The 20003-nt window shown below is 41.2% G+C and overlaps 1 protein-coding gene across 3 annotated transcripts; it reads left to right on the forward strand.

Moving 5' to 3' along the window:
• Nucleotides 1–1129: 1129 nt before the first annotated feature.
• LOC124483595 (inner centromere protein) lies at nt 1130–16525 on the forward strand. 3 transcript variants are annotated; one of them, XM_047044107.1, is made up of 19 exons: nt 1130–1333; nt 1775–1926; nt 2109–2216; nt 2299–2942; nt 3632–3671; nt 3810–4021; nt 4714–4753; nt 4835–4928; nt 5029–5169; nt 5308–5325; nt 5708–5817; nt 5934–6054; nt 6147–6269; nt 7389–7552; nt 7662–7782; nt 13989–14054; nt 14274–14333; nt 15243–15396; nt 15679–16525. In XM_047044107.1, the coding sequence occupies exons 2-19, from the start codon at nt 1784–1786 to the stop codon at nt 15861–15863; spliced, it is 2544 nt and encodes an 847-aa protein (XP_046900063.1). In that variant the 5' UTR covers nt 1130–1333; nt 1775–1783; the 3' UTR covers nt 15864–16525. The 3 variants fall into 3 exon arrangements, with proteins under 3 accessions (XP_046900063.1, XP_046900081.1, XP_046900073.1); XM_047044125.1 differs by lacking the exon at nt 13989–14054; XM_047044117.1 differs by lacking the exon at nt 5308–5325.
• The last annotated feature ends 3478 nt before the right edge of the window (nt 16526–20003 follow it).

A 20003-nucleotide genomic window follows, 5' to 3' on the forward strand; every position in this document is an offset into this window, starting at 1 on the left:
GAGGGTTTTGGCACCAGTTATGTGAGAAGAGAAGGATTTAAGGAGGGAGTGATACTTATCAAGGTCCAGACCGTCTTTGGACTTGCGCCATCTCCTCTCAGCTGCTCGAAGGGTGGACCGTTCTTCACGAATAACATCCGTAAGCCACGGGCAGGGGGGAGAAGATCGTGCAGGCCTGGTAGACAGGGGACAGAGAGAGTCAAGTGATGCTTGAAGGATTAGTTAGCATCACATAATGGTGTTCAAATGATTTGGCAGTAACAGAGAGTGGTGTGGATGTGTATTTAATATGTGGGGAAAGAAGCAAGCCTGTCCCACCACCCCGCCCGGTTGAGCGGGGTGAGTGAGTGAAGGAGTGGTGAAGGATATTGTTTTGTTAGATTGTTTGTTCATTCATTGATTCATTCAGTAGGCTAGGCTTGTCGTAGGAGTGAACTAGCCAGTGAATTAGCCCAAAACAATTTTGGGATGTAGGCCGAAAATGAGCTTCCCCTCTTTGAAAGACCAGCAGCCGCCACTGGTGTATATGTAGGCCTATAGATATTGTTTATATGTTTATTTGTAATATTATTTATCTTTGTGTTTGTTATGTAGTTATAATTTGAAAGTTAGTGTGTCGGGTGGCTGAGCGGTTAGGGAATCGGGCTGGTTATCAGAAGGTTGCCGGACTTCACCCTACTTGCCCGGGGGAATGTCCTTGTACTTACTGTAAGTCGCTCTGGATAAGAGTGTCTGCTAAATGACTAAATATAAATGTAAGCATTGTTGAGTTTTTTTCTCGTTGTCGAGTATTGTCTTTATCTGTCTATTGATTTTGTTCTTGTTCAAACTGAGGTAGTAGGTATATTCATTGGTATGGAATTGTACACGTTTTGGCACAGTTGGCATTCTACAGCAGCCAACTGTCGGCGCCGCCGGGGCTGCATTAGGTCGAATACACCTAACGTTAGAGCAACCCCTCCTTCCTTAGGGCCACCGGGTTAATACCAACAGCGTTTATAGGCGGCCCGTAACTGCTTTTATAGATTTCGAGTGCTTCATCCGCTTGTCCAGTTTTCGTCGACAGGGTTGAACCTGGAACAAAACGCAACATTACTTTTTCATGCCAAAACGAGCAGACGTTTTCTTACGTCATTTCAGAACGGCACCCCATTGGCACTGGGAGTTTAAAACTATATGAACAGTTTTCAGCGGGTGATACGGAAAAATAAGAAAATGCAGTAGTTACGGTTTTATGAAGTTCTTGACACTGCAGGACTGGTTATTATAAAATAACTGACTACATACATTTGTTCCTGTATCTCATGTTCTCAGGGTAGGGACCTTCGTTCAGGTAAGTACCTAGTTAGCTAATCGTTTTGGTTGAAGTCATTTTGCCAGGACTGTACTAGTCTAACTACACCAGTGGTTCCCAACCCTGGTCCTCAGGGAACACTTGTCCTGCATGTTTTATATGTTTCCCTGCTCCAACACACCTGATTAATATGAATGGTCGTAATCCAGGTCTGCAGAAACCTGTTTATGACCATTCATTTGAATCAGGTGTGTTGTAGCAGGGACATTAGAACAGCAGACTACCACTAACTATTTGCTGCTTGCTAGCAAGCTAGCTTACGTCGCCTAGCTAGTCCTAATTATTTCTCATAAACTAGCATTGCTGGTTGATTTGTTGTCGAATTCATGATTTATTCATAGTGTTGCTGTCGGGCAGGCTTGCTAGTCTAGATAAATTGCAAAGCGCTGCACTGTTAATAAGCCAAATTGTCTTTTTCAGGCCTTCACCATGAGCTGTTCAGTATTCTCGTCAACGCAAGCCCTCATGCAACTGTTTGATGGCAAAGTACAAGAATTTATAAGTGACATCGAAAACGTCCACATGGTTTGGCTCGTGGAGATCCAGCAGGAAGCCAATCGGATGTTCTCCAGGTGAGTTGACAATTTGGAGGTTTGTGTTGTGTATATACTCTAGCTTGCTAAGGTAGGGTCTTCCCTCCCATTTCCAAAATAAGACAACTGGAAATATGAGAACATGGAGGGGGGAATAGTTTGGTTTTATTGTATTTACAATAATTTATTTATGAACTGCTTATTTTTCTTTTGCATCCCAGTGATTTCAGTGCTGAGCCAGAGTTGATGCCAAAGACCCCATCCCAGAAGAAAAGCAATCGCAGAAAACGAGTTTCTTTGGGACGGGCTGAAAAGACAGCCAAGAGACGGTATGTTGTGCTCTAGCCTACTCACTTGGATGACTTTCATAGCTACGCATACCTAACTGTTTGTGTTTATTTTCACCTTTAGATTTTCAAAAGGCAAGCGTAGTAACTTGCGCCGCTCTTCTGTTAGTACACTGAATCTCATCGCTGAAGATGATGCTAACCCAGAGGCAGCCACCTCTGAGGTGTTTGAAGAGCCCAAACGCAGCACTCGTAGAAACAAGCAGGGCCTAAAGCAGCAGTCTGAGGAGGCAGAGGATGTGGAGCTGCTTTCAGGTATCAGCAGAACCCCTCCCAAATCTCTTTCAGATAGGCCTCCAGAGAGGGCACCTAAAGAAGAGATTTACGTTCAAATCCCAGTGAACAACACACACAAGGAGACAGAGACAGGGAAGGAGTTTAGTAGTCTGCACACTACGAGTCCACACCACTCGCCAGCCAGCCTGCAGCTGCCAGATGCTGTGGTGAAACTCACCGCTGCCGACCGCCGGTCTGCTGACCTACTAGTACAAGCCGCACCCTCCCCTGGCCGCTCTGCCACCAAGATGGCCATAGCCACCACCTCCAGCTCGCGCAGAAGCTCCGTGCGCCACTCTCTCACCCTTCGGCGCTCCCTGGCAGGCCTACGCCACAGCATGACCCAGGAGTCGGTGCGGCAGGCCTCCAGGCGCTCCTTTCTGAAGAAGAAGGCTCGCATGGGTAGCTCCACCTGCAGCAGTAACGTCAGTGGTGAGTAATATGTATTCACGACATACTGTCCATATAGAACAAAAATACAATACAAGGACAAACGTAATGGACACAGACAGGAATATGTCTAACGTGAATAAAACACATAGATTTTTGTTTCAATGTTTCCAAAAACAAGTGGAATACCTGGTCTCTTTGTGTAGGATCAGTTAGAGCCATTCTGATCAATCGTTTTTTTATTATTTAGCCGGCACACGTTACGTTTAATTCCTTAACAGAAGATGAAGAAGTGGGAACTTGACTAGATGCAAACGTATGACTTGCACTTGTCCATCTTGGGAGCTTAAGCGATTTTCTGAATGCATCATTAAATGCCACCTGAAGCTTTTTCATTTTTGCTTTAATGTGAGCCATGAACAATGAACCACAAGTGGGCTGTATAGAGTGGAGTATTGAGGCTTTAAAAGGGCAGTTTTAACATAATACGTACACATGAAATTTGCGTGCCATCATATTGGCTTGTGCATACAGTTTGCAACACTGCTGCTGCACATTGTCATCACATGACATCTTAATGTTGTTATTGGAAGTGGCAGGGGGTGCTGTGTCAAATCATGTTGTTTTTCTGCCCTTTTTGTCCAAAACTAGAGATGGTAATTTGTTGGGTTGTGTTCTGCAGTTAAGGTGTAGATGTCCAACTTTTTAACTGACGTTATCTCTCAATGCAGAGGATGTCATAATGTCTGATGTTGTAGAGAATACAAAAGGGTAAGTATATTCCATATTTGTTTTATTAAACACCGTTTTATTCCTTTAGTGATTGTTTGTTGGGGATTTCATTTATTAATAGCTCCACAACAAGTGTGCTCACTTCCTTTTAAAGTTCATACTGTGTGTTCACCTTAGGGTGGAGTCTGAAGAGGCAACCACAGCAGAGGAACAGACTAAAGCTACCGACACAGAGACTTCTCCAGAGGTTCAGGATATGAAGCTCCTTCCACAGTCAGAGTCTGATGGAATTCGTTTCACCCGCTCCATGGCCCAGAATACTCCGAGCATGGTTTCCACCATCCCCATCATCACCAAAGACAAGAGTAGCACACCCTACTCTGGTTCAGGTACCATTTGTCGTATAATTTGCTGTCTACACAGACTACTGTTCGTCTTTAATATTCGCAAACATACTGATGTTCATTCCACAAGTGTGGTCTTGCTAGGCCATCTAATGCTCCTGTAAGTGCTCCATTTAGGGCTTTTGAAAAAACATTGGTTGAAAGGATAAGTGCTGAAAATCGATCACAGTGCCAAATAGTAGCTAAATAGACTATTTCTAAGTGCAGCACAAAATATATTTTATGAAACCAAATCTTTTTAATCCAAGGCAAGACCATGGGCCAGAAAATGACAACAGGCTAACTCAATTGTGTGTAACCTACAATTAAATATTGCATCATCAAAACTCATACATGTTGAACAGTTTTGGGAACAATTGAAAAGGCAAAACAGTTTCGCCTCTAGGATGCTGTAAAGGAGTGCAGGAATAAAGTGTTTTGTAAAATTCTGCACAAACATTTAGAAGTAATACCAGAGGTAAAGTTGGGGAAAATGGTTGTCACACCAACTTTTGAGACGTTTTTAGTGTTCACAAAGAAACAGTTTTATATTAATATTTCTTTTGAAAGTAGAAATAAAAGTAAACTGTTAATGGGCTTATGGAACCTGCTGTATGAATGGTCTGTGTGTAGTATCTTTGTTCTGTGTGAGAAGGTGGCTTAACAACCATAGTTACACATGCATGATTTGTCCGTAGATGGTGGCTGGAAAAAAAATCAGTCACACTCCATTCTAAGGTAAGTTGTGAAACCATTTAGGCCTAAAGTCCAAATAATAGAGTAAAGATACATTTTCAGTCAACTATGCCCTTGTCCTAGATCCCGACCAAGCTCCAAACGCAGAGGCACTGATGCATCAGGCGATTTCCAAAGCCCAAAGAAGAAGCCCTCTCCTCCCAAGAAAAGCCAGACTGTAAGTTGAAGGTGTTTTCAAACTGTTAGCCATAGCACTGTCCTGTTGCTTTTTATAAGCGGTGTCGTCATAACGTTAAACAATGGTCTGTGATGCCTAGGCAATAAGGCCCAATATGAGGTCCTTCCTCCATACTGTGCAGAAGAACCAGATGCTGATGATGACTCCAAGCTCTGTAGGCCGTGGCAGTGTGATGAAGTCCTTCATTAATCACGCCACTCCTCTCAAAGTTGATGCCAAGGTAAGTCTCAATCAATCTGGCCTCCTCACATCTGCTAGCTTTACAATCTGTCCATTTTTACAAAATAGCGTAGATTTTTCTAGAATGTTCATAATGTAGTTTCTTAATCAAACATTTCTCTTCCTCCCTGCTTCCTAGTCGGTCAGTGGTATCGTGGTAAGTGTTAGTGTACAAACCAGGTCTGATTGTAAATGTTGGGGGTTTTATAGAGTAGTTTTCGGCACGTCACCAAATGTGTGAACATCTTGTCACCTCGTCTCATCTGTGTTGGTTGATAGAAATGGTACTAGTGGTCTTTCCTGTCTATGAACTATTAACATGCCACTATAACATTATGTATTAACATTGTAAAATATTTGGTAATTAGATCAGTGATGCACTGCCATCCTCTTCTTTATTACTATCACTCATTGTCTGGATTTCACTTTAAATAAAAAAGATTGCTACTACAAACCTTTTCGTTATTTAGTCTCACTATAGCAGTAGAATCTGTCATGGTAAAACTTCAACTGTTTATAACAAATATATTTTGTTTCAGGAAAGGGAGCGTCTGAAACTGGAGGCTGTTAAAAAGAAGCAGGAGCAGGAGGAAGAACGGAAGAGAAAGATGGAGGAGGAAAAAAAAAGAAAACGTGAAGAAATGAAAAGGTTTGTGTTGATTAAAATGTGGTCAGTTTAATGTATGTAAAATGTTGCTACTTGCTTGGATTACCGGTATTTCGCTTTACCAGTAAGTTTCAGTATTATTACGTCATCACTTTCAGGAAGAGGGATGAAAGACTCAGAAAGGTTGTGGAGGCACGAGTGAAGGAAGAACAGAAAGAAGAAGAGAAAAAAAAGAAAATTGAGCAAAAAATGGCACAAATCGACGAGAAAAATGATAAAGTGAGTATAGGGTTAGGCCTAACTGTCATTAAGTGACATTTCAAAGGCTGAGTGTGCAACATGGCTCTTATGTCTGTACTGTTGTTTCTCAGCTGAGAGTGGAGCGCTTGGCCGAAGAGAAGGCCAAGAAGAAGGTGGCCACCAAGCGGCAAGAAGAACTGGAGCAGAGGCGGAGGTTGGAGGAGGAAACGAGGAGGAAGAAGATCCAACAAGCTGTGAGACCCCATTCCAATGTTTTTTTGGGGGGAGTAGCTTGAGTCAATATACTAGGGCTGTCCCCGACTAAGATTTTCTTTGGTCGACCAAGACTCGACTAAACACTTCTGAAAATCGACTAATTGAAATTCGAAACGTTTTTTTTTTTCTTCTATAAATGTCACAATGTTTTTCATCAAACACTTTTGTGTGATGTTTTACCTGACTGTTCTGAGAGATAATATTAAAGAAATACATACGTAAGAAGGGAGATTGACAACTAGACAAACATAAATGTACAAACATTTTCCCGAGCTGAACATTCCAGATTCAGTCGCTATAATATAAACTATCACTAATAATAAGTCTCGTGTCACCAGTCCTGTTGTTACCGAATGCCAATATAATGCAAAATATTGGTTATTATGTATTATCTCTTACAATGTACTACAAATACAAAATATTGTTTGTTTAACCTGCAAATCATCAAACCGCGCTGATCGCTGCCTGAAAAAGTGCAGCATGCAAACTTGCGTAGAATGAGTGGGGAACGCTCAACCCAATGTGTTAACACGTTAGCATGAATGAAGTATAGGCCAACTTACATTTTTCAGGTGGTAGGCTAGGCTACATCATACTCGACGTTGAACTATGAAAAATAAACCGTTGTTGGCATAGTTTGCATTCAACGTTTTTAGCATCCCCCGGTACTTCATAAATGTACTTTAATGAAATGCTGCCATTCCACAGATTTCTTTACCACTTACTGACTAATAACACCGACAAAGTAGGCTGTGGCAGAGTTTGTAGTTCGGCAGCCAATTCTGCTCGTGCCGTGTGCAAAAAAACAAAACAAAGAGCAGATTAACAACATTTCTTTTAAATCATATATTTTTTGAGTTTCTTTATTTGTCTTAAATAATATAATCTACAATTTCTGTGAACATTTCTTTAATTCAGAAATAATGACACAAGTGGGAATCAGATCTCACTGCCATACGGCGGCTTGACAAAAAAAAATCTTAATCGACCAACAGCATATCAACCAGAAGATTGATAGTTGACTGAGTGGGGACAGCCCTATGGTATACTATGGATGCGAGGATGTGGTTGTGTGTCTGACCATTCTGTGACCCCAGGAGGAGGAGGAGAGGCGCTTGCAGGACCAGCAGGCCAGGCGGAGGGCAGAGGAGGAGCAAGAGCGAGCTCGCAAACTGGCTGAGGCCCGCCGGGCACATGAGCTGAAAAAAGAGCAGGAGAGGGAGAAGGAGCTAGAGAGAGAGAAACTGGCAGCTGCTGAAAAGTGAGCTGTTCTCCCATTTGATTACTTTTCGGGAGAAGCCATGCATTTGTGGTAGATTTTTCTAATTTGTATTCCTTTTGTGGGATCATCTTGAACTTGCTTGTTTCAGAGAGCGAGCGGAGTGGGAAAAGGCCCTGGCTCTCCAGAGGGAAGCAGAAAAGTCTGCAAAAGAGAAAGAAAAGAGAGTGCTAGAGGAGAAGAAAAAGGAGTTGGAGGAGCAGAAGAAGAGGGTAAATTTTAAGTTATACCACACAAGTAAAAGTGTGGTGTGCTCAGCCACATACCGACTGATTTAAGTATTCAAGTGAATACTACTATGAAAGGCTGTATAGGCGATAATTCATACTTAGTCTCACATACAACACCATAACCTCATATATATATATATATAGAGAGAGATAGAGATCTATAGATAGATGTATAGATATACCATTTATACTCTCCCATCAGGGTTTCCCGCAGCACTTTGCAGTTAAGGCGGCCGCCTGAGCCACACACGCCTGCCACCTTAATTACCTTGTTAGAAAAAACTGAGCGATATCCGCCGTGTTACTCTGTCCTGTTTTCTCCCTTTCATTCCAAACCATGACCAATTCCAGTCTCCCTTCTCTGCACCCCACCCTACCACCTTAAATAACCAATTTTCTGTGGGAAACCCTGCTCCCATATATACCATTATACTCTGGCACTTAAACTGGCATACCTTTTTACATGCACAGTCAAACTTTCCTTTATTTACTATCTTACTCTCTTACACAGTGTAGCGGGGTTTGCACGATAAGATTAGCAATACTTAATCTATAAAGTCTTGTTAAAAGGGCACCACCTTATAATTTGTTTAAAGGGACTGAGGAAACCTTATTTAAAGGTCACATGACACGAAAACCTCACTTTAGGAGGTTATTCAACATTAATATGAGTTCCCCTAGCTTGCCTTTGGTCCCCCAGTGGCTAGAATTTTCAATAGGTGTAAACCATGGCCTGGGTATTCTTCTCTGCCTTTGAGAAATTGAAGGCTCAAACACTTGGTTTGAAAAGGTCCTTGTTGTGATGTCACAATGAGGAAGGCTACCGCCCTTCTCTCTGCTTTGCCCGCCCAGATAATCTGGCCCGCCCATGAGAAACTGAGCTACGATTGTGCAGAGGCGAGTGCGATATCGTTTTTTCCTTGAAAGAAATCATGGCTAGCAAACGAACAAAGCATAACAGTTGCTCAGTGTTTAGATGTACAAATCAAAACAAAAGTCTTTTTTTAGTTATTTTATCCGAGCTTCTGTACAACCAGTATCTTAATTTTATTTTCGCGGGAAATGCGCCGACACAACCCAAAGTTTTGTATGTCTGCGCCTACTACTGTTTCCCCAATGTGAGCCAATACAAAGCTGGCCTTGATGAAATTCAATTCTGGATCATTACTAACTCTCCTTGGTCAAGCTACAAACCTTGGACAAGTAAGTTAACTAACGCTATATCATTTTGTTGCTTTACTGTATATGGTTACCAACTTGCTACCCTTAGAATGTGGCTGTAACATTTGTTCTTCAGCTAACAGCTGAGTTACTGTTGCTAATGTAAAGGTAGATAGCATCAAGTATGTGTGTGAATACTAGTGCTGTCAGTTAAACGCGTTATTAACGGCGTTAACGCAAACCCAAATTAACGGCGTCAATTTGTTTATCGCGCGATTAACGCTCTTTTTGACCTAGCAAACTTTGTAGTTTTTTTCACAGTCTGTTGCAACAACCACTGACTTTAGAAAAACTACAATACCACACCGGATCTAGCTAGACCGGAAACAAAACAACAGGCACGCCACACACACTTGTTTGGGCTTGCGAGCCGGCTAAAGAGTCGTAGCAGAGCCCGTTTACGGATATTAGACATTCGGTAGTAGGCTAACGTTACGTTTTGAGTTGATTGCCAGCGCCAGACGCCGAAATGGATGCCAATAAGATTCTGAATGGAAAGTTTACTTTTAAAAGGTTGCCAAATGGTTCCATTGACAAGACCAAAGTGATCAGTGTGTTCTGTCGTTCTGAACTGAGCTATCATCGCAGCACGTCGTGGAGTCAAAAAAAACAATTTCGATGGCCAAGCACACAGCTGATGCGAATTCTCCGCCTGCTCGTCAAAGCCAGGCGATTGCAATGTTGTTTTCAATAAAAAAAAAAAAACATTTGCACAAAGCAATCCGAACCACTTTTCCGTGTCGATAAGAGCATTAAAATTTGAAAAAAGAATGGATGAAAAAGAAATCAATGGACATTTAGAATAGATAAAAATGTGCGATTAATTGAGATTAATCGCGAGTTAACTATGACATTAATCGCGATTAAATATTTTTATCATTTGACAGCTCTAGTGAATACACATGCTGTAACGCCAGTGTTGTAAACTTCTTTGTTATTTGGATAACCGTTATACTGTTAGTGTTAAGTAGGGCTGCAACAAACGATTTTGATGATCGACTAATCTAACGATTATTAGATCGATTGGTCGACTAATCTATTTTTTCATTGATTAATCAGAATGCTTTGAACGATTATTCAGCTTTTGCAATTGGTTAAAACATTGAGTTATACTTATTCTAACTAATAAATAAAACAAAGAAATCACATCAGCTTTTGAAAAAAATATTTGTATGCAATGTGAGCCAACTGAACAGGCTATTACATCTCTTTTTGTCCAACTGTGTCCAACCTAAATCAAAAATGCTCTCTTAGCATTGTTTCAATCATGTTGCTTTAAAGTATTTAAAAGATAAATAAACAAAAATAAGTCAGTTGTATTACAGACAAAAAAGAGGATGAATGTAAACATATCTCTTGTAAGACAACAGGGTTCTGTTCAATGAAAAACCGTGAGTAACAGTATAATTTCTGGACTGGCTTTTTGTTTGTCTCATTACACTGAACTGTCTAACTGCTGTCTGTGGACATGTTGCCACGGTGTTAGTATCCGTGAAATACTGCGTAATTAGTTATTATCAACTGGTGTAGCTAACTAGCCATCCAGCTTGAGCACACTAATTCTTGCCGTTTCCATCTCCTCTCGTGCGGGGATGCTTTCGTTTTAAATGTTCATGCATGCACATTGTGCTACCATGGAAAACAAGTTCCGCCTTGCACACATTACATATTACAGTATTTTTAGTTGGATCTTTGGTGAAACTTTCCCACACTACTTTTTCAGGCCCGTTTGCACCCTAAAATGTTTACCGCTGTTTTCTTCTATTGGATAGCATACGGGAGGGCTGCATTAGTCTAGCGCTACAGCACCGCACTGGTCAAATCACGTTATTGCAGGCACTTAAAATAGGTCCTATGAGATCAAACGATTTGTCGACAACAGAAATATTTGTCGACTATTTTTTACTGTCGACGTTGTCGATAACGTCGACTAATCGTTGCAGCCCTAGTGTTATGGCGCGCGCGATATCATGTGACCTTTAGTAATGGCCTTTCTTAATAATTGGTCTACTAATCTTAAGTAGTGAATTCTATGAAAGTAGAGCAGATGGGATACAGGAGTTTTATTGGCCTTATTCGATCAGCGTCACAATTGCCTGCCGCGGCCATTTTGTTATAGAAAGCCCCCATCCCCCACGTAGCTAGTCCTTTCCTGCCGGACCATGCCCATGGTTCCCGTCTTAATATCTTTGCCGTCCAATCGCCGATTTTATTTCTGAAAACTGCCAGATACTCATGACAACTTAAGCTCAAAGTACATATCATTGGTTAAGGGGTTACTGGGAGGGGAAAATAAATGTATCGTCAGCAACGGCAGCCATTGTTTTCCGAGGCGGAGCTAGAGCGGAGACCATGGGAAATTGCCTACAGTGTTAGATTTACAGCTTTGAATTGAAATCGGAGACGATATCGGAGACGATATTATGAGTAAAGACAAGTCTCTTAATATGTGGTGTCAATATTGTCTATTAAAAGTCGAAACTTTTTACTTACGAAGAATTTGTTAGTGGGAGTGACGCGAGTTTTTTCAGGAAAGAATTAGGTGTCCGGCTTGGCCGTTTGTGACAGGCAGCTATGACGGTAGTAGCACTGTTTAGCCTCGATTTGAGTAGATTTCTAAAAAACTTGGAAAAACAACATTAACTAGCTAGATTATGTACACTGTAAGCTAAATGTACATGCCTTGTTTGGCCAATTCGGTCGATTGTGGAAGAAACTCGAAGCGTTTTTTAATTATCGAGAGGAGTATCCAGCCATAGCGCTAGCTACTTTTGGGGGAGGGTAATTCCAGTTCCCCTGTCTCCACTAATCACTAGAATGGTCATAACTTTTAATCAAAATAGGATATTTCTAATCTGTCTTCTGTTCTACATTGCCCACAGATTTGTGGATATTCCACCTACTCAAAGTATTTCTCCATCTTGTAATTGAAGTGGTTCAAAATTAAGTTGTCTAATGAGGTATGGTGGATGGAGAAGTTTTTGTAAAAAAATGGCTGCCTGAAATCACCTTGATAAAATATGATTTGCCTTAAGTAATCATACATTTATTCACATCATAAAAATCCCCTAGTTCTGGTCAGAATAGACTTTGCTGTGAGGAGTAGGCTGGAAGTTCAGTCTGTTAATTCTGAGCAACCATAGTTCTCTCCTTCGGTGACTCAGCTCCTCGGTATCTTTCCCTTCGTTTTTTCTGACAGTAGGGATAGCAAAATAGTGAAGTCCTGTGCTTTTGCTGCTGTTGTTGGTACAGCCGTGTATGACACAGTTCACCATTTGAGCGTCTCGATCATTTTTAGCTAACGTTAGCTAAATATAGTTGTTTTCTTTTTGCTTTCAGCCTCGGTCTGTCAGTTAGAGCTAGCACCCTCTGCTGTTGCTTTCTATGACAACAAAATGGCCGCGGCAGGCTATTGTGACGCTGATCGAATAAGGCCAATACACAATTATTTATTTAAGAAAATGTAATTATAATTAGCGCTGCAACAACAAATCATTTAAAATCGATTATTAAAAGCATTGGCAACTAATTTCATTATTGATTTGTTGTGTTGCGCGATTATTAAGCCACTCAATAAGTCGCGGAGATGTTTGAGTATTTAAAAAAAAAGTTACATTGACCATGGAGCAGAGGTAGAGGAAAGGCCATCGGAGAGACGTTGAGTAACTTTGTTCTGAAACACATGGCGGAGGCAGAGAAATCAGTAGCTACAACCCAAGTCATCCAAGGTGTGGGAGCATTTCACACTAAATACATCGAAAAAGTGTGTTACTTGACCGAGGTGAAGTTAGTTTCATATTCGACATTCATTTCACATTTGGAAGATGCTACTTTGCAGCATCGCGTTATGGACCGGGTGAAAACTACCCATACCATTTTGAAAAATGACTTTTATAGTATTTTTTGAAATATAAAACCTCAAACAGACACCAGAGTATCTTAACAATGTCTGGTATACCTCCACAGCCTTTACTTTTTCAATGAAATTTCAAATAAAATGATAGAAAAACACTAATCTTTGAAAATAGCTTAATCCTCGCAAATCTATAAAAAAAAAATCGAAATTGTGTCAAAAAATCTTAAATATACACCAGAATATTCTAATAAACTCTGGCCTACTTCCACAACCTTTCAATTTTCAATGAAGTAAAAAAACTAAAACCCATAAATTGCTCATCTTGGAAAATAGCATTAAATCCACGCTAATATTTACATTGTCATCTAGCAGACGCTCTTATCCAGAGCGACTTACAGTAAGTACAGGGACATTCACCCTGAGGCAAGTAGGGTGAAGTGCCTTGCCCAAGGACACAACGTCATTTGGCATTTCATCGTCGACGTTAGAAATATCCTCTGTAGATGGCTGTTGTCTTTGATCATCAACATGTCTGACAATGAAGCCGCAGCATTTGGAGTATTCAAAATGTTATTAATGAGTCAAATGGCTTCATTAAGCTGCCCACTGTCTGCCATCTTGTCATGTCACTCAGTCTCGTCTTGATAGGGAAGGTGGGCCGTTAGCTACAAAAGTACCATTTTCTTTTCAAACTGCCTTCCGTTTCAATCAAACTCTCACATAAGCAAGTATTCTCTTACATTTACAGAGTAATTATGGTTCTTATTATTCACAGACTATTAATCTGACTTGTATGTACTATTACATACACATATTACATACACTATACTGTTTCACACATACTATTTGTCTTTTACATGTTATCATACTTTAGTATGATGGTGCATATAAGAGGGTATTTTTGTGTGTGTAAGAGAGAATAGAAATCTGTGTAAGACAGTATGATAGTAAATAAAGGAAAGTTTGACTGCATGTAAAAGGGTATGCCTTTATGTGCAAGAGTATAATGGTATATATGTGAGGTTATGGTGTTATATATGAGACCAGGTAAGAATTATCGACTATACGGTCTCATAGGCTCCTGCTTTCATATGTATGTGTGTTCCACAAGGTGGAGCAGGCGAGGTTGGCTGAAGAGGAGAGGGCTGCCAAACAGAGAGAAGCTGTAAAGCCAGAGGTTATCAACTTATACCTCATGGTTGTTGTTACAGACAGGGACTTTGAAGAATAATTTTAAAGTGTTGTGGGAAACACTTAAAATTGTTGTTATTGTTTGTATATTGATGCATTGTTATTATATCTGTTACTATAGTATGATTATTTCAAATAGATATTTCATTTAATCACCGATCAGAGTTAAGAACAGTTTTTCACCCTTGTATGCTCTCTATTGCAGCATGCTGTTATGACACCTGTAGGAAAAGGATTACCTTTAAACCAGACTCTGGACATTGAGGTATGGGAGTAAATGTGCATTTCTACTATTCTATCTAATACTTGCCTTCACATTCAGAACCTGAGTATAATTTGTATAACTAGTGCTGTACCCGTGCTCTTGGTGCAGCCAGTGATTAAGCCAGTGATGTTGGTTAATTGATTCAGTAACACAGATACATACACTGACAGATTCCTAGAATTATAGCATTGTGTGTCAGTAAAGTGCAGTGCCTGTGATGGACACAGTGATTTAGATGTTGGTTAATTGACAGTACAGTGGCTGTTGTGGCTCTCGCTCTCTTTAAAATACCATGATCACCACAGCTAGTGGTAGTATGTTCAAAAAGACACTGCAGTTTGTAAACATACTGTAAAGTGCTTAGGAGAATTGCGTTATTTTGTACAGTTTATGTCTTGCATATTATTGACAATAGTGTTTACGTTGAATTTGTTTTTCTTAATTGCTTGGACACAATTATGATGTGTAACCTCATTCTTATAAATAGTGCCTCAATAACCGACATCATTAATACATTTACATTTAGTCATTTAGCAGACGCTCTTATCCAGAGTGACTTACAGTAAGTACAGGCAGCGAGGCAAGTAGGATGAAGTGCCTTGCCCAAGGCAACACAACGTCAAGTGGCTCGGCCGGGAATTGAACTGGCGACCTTCAGATTACTAGCCCGAGTGCCTAACCGCTCAGCCACCTGACTCCCACCTGACTCAACACAATTGGCCAATACACTATTACTGGTTGCTTGTTCTTCTTGTTCGGCAATGTCGGTTGGAGTTGAATGTTTACTCAGATATAGCCAAATGTATCCCTAATTTGTCACGTCCAAACAACTTCATACACATATAGAGATTCCTGGCATAATAGTATGATATATTCAGACTTGCAGTATGATTTTGTCCTTCCCTGCAGCAATCTCCTCAGTCTTATGAAATCACGCCAAAGGGTGGCAACAAACCTTTGGTTATCAGCTATAATCCTGAGAATTATGGGATGGACCAGAATAGTGATGACTCCACAGATGATGAGTCGGCACCAAGGAAACCCATTCCATCATGGGCAGAAGGTATTTTGACGACAAAGGAATATGCCTCTTTATGATTCATGACATCATTATATATTAACTGGTCACCAACCACATCTATAGTTCTAGTCCACACGGCCAGTATAACATGGCATTTGCCTCATTACATCATAACGACACATTGGAAATTGCAGTAGCGTTTAAACAGTTTTCTTCTGGAATAATTATGCATTTTTATGGAAAAGGGTAGGATACAATGACTGACAACTGTAACAAATGATTTGCTTCACATTAAATTAATGTAATTTTAACTGTGTCCTTTAGGCCTCAGTCTAAAGCAGTCGATGATGAAACAATATTTCAATCCGCTGAACCTGCACAGTTATTTTGGGGTGATTGAAGAGCCACGGCTGGAGAACATCTTTGACAAGAGCAAACCTCGTTTCTTCAAACGCACCAGCTCTGCAGTCTGGAACTCACCCCCACGAATGGGAACTCTCCCCCATTAAACCCAATGTAGTGGGGAAAAGTATTTTTTATATATTTTATTTCATTTAAAGAATATTGTGTTAAATGTTGTAACATGAATAAAATTAGTTGAGCATCATTAAAGTCAATGAATAAATAACTTATTTCAAATTGCCCTCATCAGTGATGTTTGGATCTGTCACATTTGGTGAAGATTACCCTTAAATCAAGTGAGCTTCCTCTGGAGATTTCCTTCCTTTGTCTAACCATTTTTGTCCCCCAAAATCTACAATTGAACATTATTATTGCTTGTTTTGTTTGGTGAAATTGCATCAGTAAATGTAGTTGTTGCTCCACCTTAGGACTGAATGCAGCGGGTGGTTATCTTGGACATGGTGTCTGGACCACCCACCAGCACTAGACAGCACATGCATTTCAATCTGGCTGCCAGTACGGCTGGGTACACACGTCAACAAAATAATTTGTTTTTCACACAGCTAATTGAATCCCATCTCTGAGGGATCAGGAGTGCTAACTGCATGGCAGGGACTGCAAGTGGTGTGGAGGTATTGATTTGTAAATAGTGGATAGCTGTGTCATTATCATATGTGCCATAGTTTGAGTACTGTAGTCAAGAATGCTGCACTAAATGCATTCTAAAGGTTCTAATGGCAGCAACTGTGAAGCGGCTGAGATTTGGTTGGACCCTCTGGCCAGCCTCCCTCATGCTCAAACCATGGTTGAGCACATGGTCAACCACAGTGGCCCGAATCTCATTAGAGATCACTATTCTTCTTTCTTCTCTTCTTCCTCATCCTCCTTCTTGTCGTACTCCTTATCCTCCTCCTTGTCCTCCTCCTTGTCCTCCTTGTCGTCCTCCTTGTCGTCCTCCTTGTCCTCTTCCTTGTCCTCTTCCTTGTCCTCCTCTCACTCATACCCCTCTCCTTCTCTGGTTGTTATGTTCTAAGTTCTCCATTGTTCACCAATCAAAACAGAGGCTCAAGGCCCTTTTTATGCTGCAGTCCCGATCACAAATTGCTCACCAGACCTGAGTGTTTAGAGATTTGAATATTTGTGTGTTGTACGTTGATGCTTTGAGACTTTACTTGAGAAGTGTTTGCAACAACTGAACATTGTGTGTAGTGTTTTGACAACAAGGTGACGTGTAATTGACATCAGTGTGTAAACAAGGAAAGTCAGAGTCTAATGAAGATAAGGGAGTGTGAAGTAGTGCCAAATTGGGTGGAGCAATTGTTACATGAAGTTAAGGTTCTGAAAATTGTGCAATATGTTTGCTTTTTGTGTGTTAACAATTTTGAAAAACTGTAACACACTTATTTCCTTCCGTAATAAATTATGCCAAGATAATGACGTAGCCTACTAACAGATCGTTGGCATAACAACTCAGCCCTTACCGCAAGGGTCAGCCAGGGGGAGAGGTGGCTAACTTTTTTACATTAAATTAATTCAGCCTTACTATTTATGCAACAGACAGGCTTAGTTAGACTAGTCTAACCTGACAATTTAAGACAGTCTAAGGCCAAGACTAGTCTTAAACTAAGTTTATGCAACTGGCTACAGTCGAACCATGTTCTCAGGGGAAGTAGGGGGCAGGAACATGAAGCACTTGGGCGTGGGGAAGTATTTGCGGATGCACGCTCGGGAGGTTAGTGGTTATCTTGCCCTTACCTGTGAGAAATTGGGTAACCAGCATGTTAACATGTTTAAAATAAACTTTTCACAGCACCTGGAATAGGTACTTAACCCGCAAACAAACGCCTTTTTCCACTATAGACATGTGTCGATGGGTCTTCCTCCTTGGTGCATTTTGTGAAAGCCCTGTCTATCAAACTCCAGCTGAAGGAAAGCTAACACAAATGTATGTGAATATGGAAACGAGGCTTGAGTTACGATAACAACATTATGCTCTCAGTATATCTAAGACAGTAGCACTCAATATGTTTTATTATTGTGTACATCACATAAGTATTTAAATGTCCTAACCGACTGAAGCTCTTCCCTCACTGGTCACAGTGTTACGGCTTCTCTCCTGACTGAACACGCTGGTGTATCTTTAAATGTCTTGACTGAATGAAACTCTTCCCACACTGGTCCAGCTTTCTCCGGGGTGAACAAGCTGGTGTGTCTTTAAGTTTCCTGAATGACTGAAGCTCTTACCACACTGGTCACAGTGGTGATGTCTGGCCTTTTCCATGTCCATGCTTCCATGGGTGGGGATCGGGGGGAGGGGGGGAGGAAGTGGTGTTGGGGCGTGGTCGAGAGGAGGACAGAGTCTCTGGTCTGATCTCTCCACTAATCAGCAGAGACACGTACAGGTCATGGTGGCACCTCTTGATGTGTTTGTGGAGGTAGATCATAGATACATCGTTTAAAACATACACTCATACATTTGGGGAACTTTCTGCCTGGGAAAAGTTCTGCTTCACACAAGGGATGCATGAAAAGCTTTTCAGTAAAAATCTTGGTTGCTTAACTTCATATGAAAAGGTTTTAATTGAATCGTATTCCTTAAAGAGGTGATTGACTGGGTTTTAGGGGTATTTCACACTGTTACATATCCGTGTTGCGATTGGGGGGCGGCATCCCGATTTGCGCTCCCGGGGGGGGGGGGGGGGGGGGGGGGGGGGGTCGGGGGGGGTCCATACATCTCGCCTAGGGCGCCGAATGTGCTTGGACCGGCACTGATGATGACTAGTTGCCTGTAAGTATTGTAATGGTGCAAAAAGTCAAACTTCGGAGGCATTTCATCAATAACCTTTATTCAAATTAGACGGCGAGTTTTTGAAAGCCATTAGCTGCGGTAGGCCTACTTGGTTGCGCAGTGCTTGCAGCGCATTTGGAAAGTTGTTTTTTCATCCAACCATTTTTAAAAATTATTCCAGGTACGGCCAGCCCAGGGATGTAGAAGGGTTGTCTGGTCTTGCTGGCCACCTACCTCCTTGCTGGTGCTTGGTTGGGACATTTTGCTTGAGTTCTCTCGAGTCTCTGCCACGGACATCTACATACGTCTGCTATTTCCTTGCTGGAGTGTGACATGATTTGCGTCATGTTCAGGAGCGATGGTTTGCGTACAAACCAATAGGGTGTCGGAATCGTATATGTTTATACTTCTCATCCAACCACAATCAAATTCACTCTATACGGATCGGGCAATTTATCTGGATAGGTTATTTTTTGGTGTGTTTTTTGAAAGATGACAAGCCTAACTGAAATTGGAGTAACGAGGCAATTTTTCAAATGTAAGGAGTACAAAATAATTTTGTCGGGAAGTTGGGTCTGGAGGGTCTCGTATTGGGGACAACTACAGAAAACCAGAATCTGGATGGACCAATGAAATTTCCAGGGCGGGCTTTATACGATGATGGACAGATGATCAACTGTAACGTAATCAAAAACGTCACGAAAGAGCCCTTGGGTTGAATATATTTTCAACAAACAACATATTACGCTGCTCTGATTGGTTGTAGGTCTATCCAATTGAGCGAAGAGGCATTTGTTTTACGAGTTTGGTTGAAACACGCCCCATAGTCACAGCCCAACGGAGAGTTTTCAGACTGATATTCTGACTAGAATTATGAGTATGACAACGTCAGGCTAAGTAGAAGTAGAAAGTCGTCTGAAAAATTATTACTTCAGTAAAGTATAGAGACATGACACCTCTGCACACGAACATAGCTCATCTGGCACAAATCCCCCTAATTCTTTAATATGTTTGCAGCGGGACTTCTCGGCAGTTCTCCATTGAAATGAATGATATCCCCGGTAAACTCAGAGTTAATATAAATAGAGATAGCTACTTCTGTCTTCCAAGATGGCGTCCCCATTCAATTCTATGAAAAGTGCTTAGTGGCGCAGTGAGGCAAGCGAGAGCGCCAAATAACGGTCCGTGCCATCTTTCCAGACCGACTCGTCCGGTCTTGCGCAGAAGCTTGTTACTAGCTCCGAAACGCGTGCATGCTTGCAACTAGCTGCCATGAGCTTGTGAGCTGGAGTTAAAGGGGCAATTGACTGCAAAACCGATTTTACCTTGTCATTGTTGAAAAACGACAGTTCGGAGGGTAAACTGAACATACCGTGAATATCAAAGTCTATTGACACCTCTTTCCTATTCAAATCTCAAAAAGAAAAAATTTGGCTGTAAAACGCTAGCTTTTCAACAA

This window comes from Hypomesus transpacificus, chromosome 2, assembly GCF_021917145.1.
Source record: "Hypomesus transpacificus isolate Combined female chromosome 2, fHypTra1, whole genome shotgun sequence".
Taxonomy (NCBI): domain Eukaryota; kingdom Metazoa; phylum Chordata; class Actinopteri; order Osmeriformes; family Osmeridae; genus Hypomesus; species Hypomesus transpacificus.

Excerpts from the sequence above, each read along its gene's own strand:
- LOC124483595 (XM_047044107.1), top strand. The coding sequence starts at position 1,784 with ATGAGCTGTTCAGTATTCTCGTCAACGCAAGCCCTCATGCAACTGTTT. Across the intron at positions 2,943-3,631 it reads CTGCAGCAGTAACGTCAGTG|AGGATGTCATAATGTCTGAT; the intron begins GTGAGTAATATG and ends CTCTCAATGCAG. Across the intron at positions 7,783-13,988 it reads TGGAGGAGCAGAAGAAGAGG|GTGGAGCAGGCGAGGTTGGC; the intron begins GTAAATTTTAAG and ends GTGTTCCACAAG.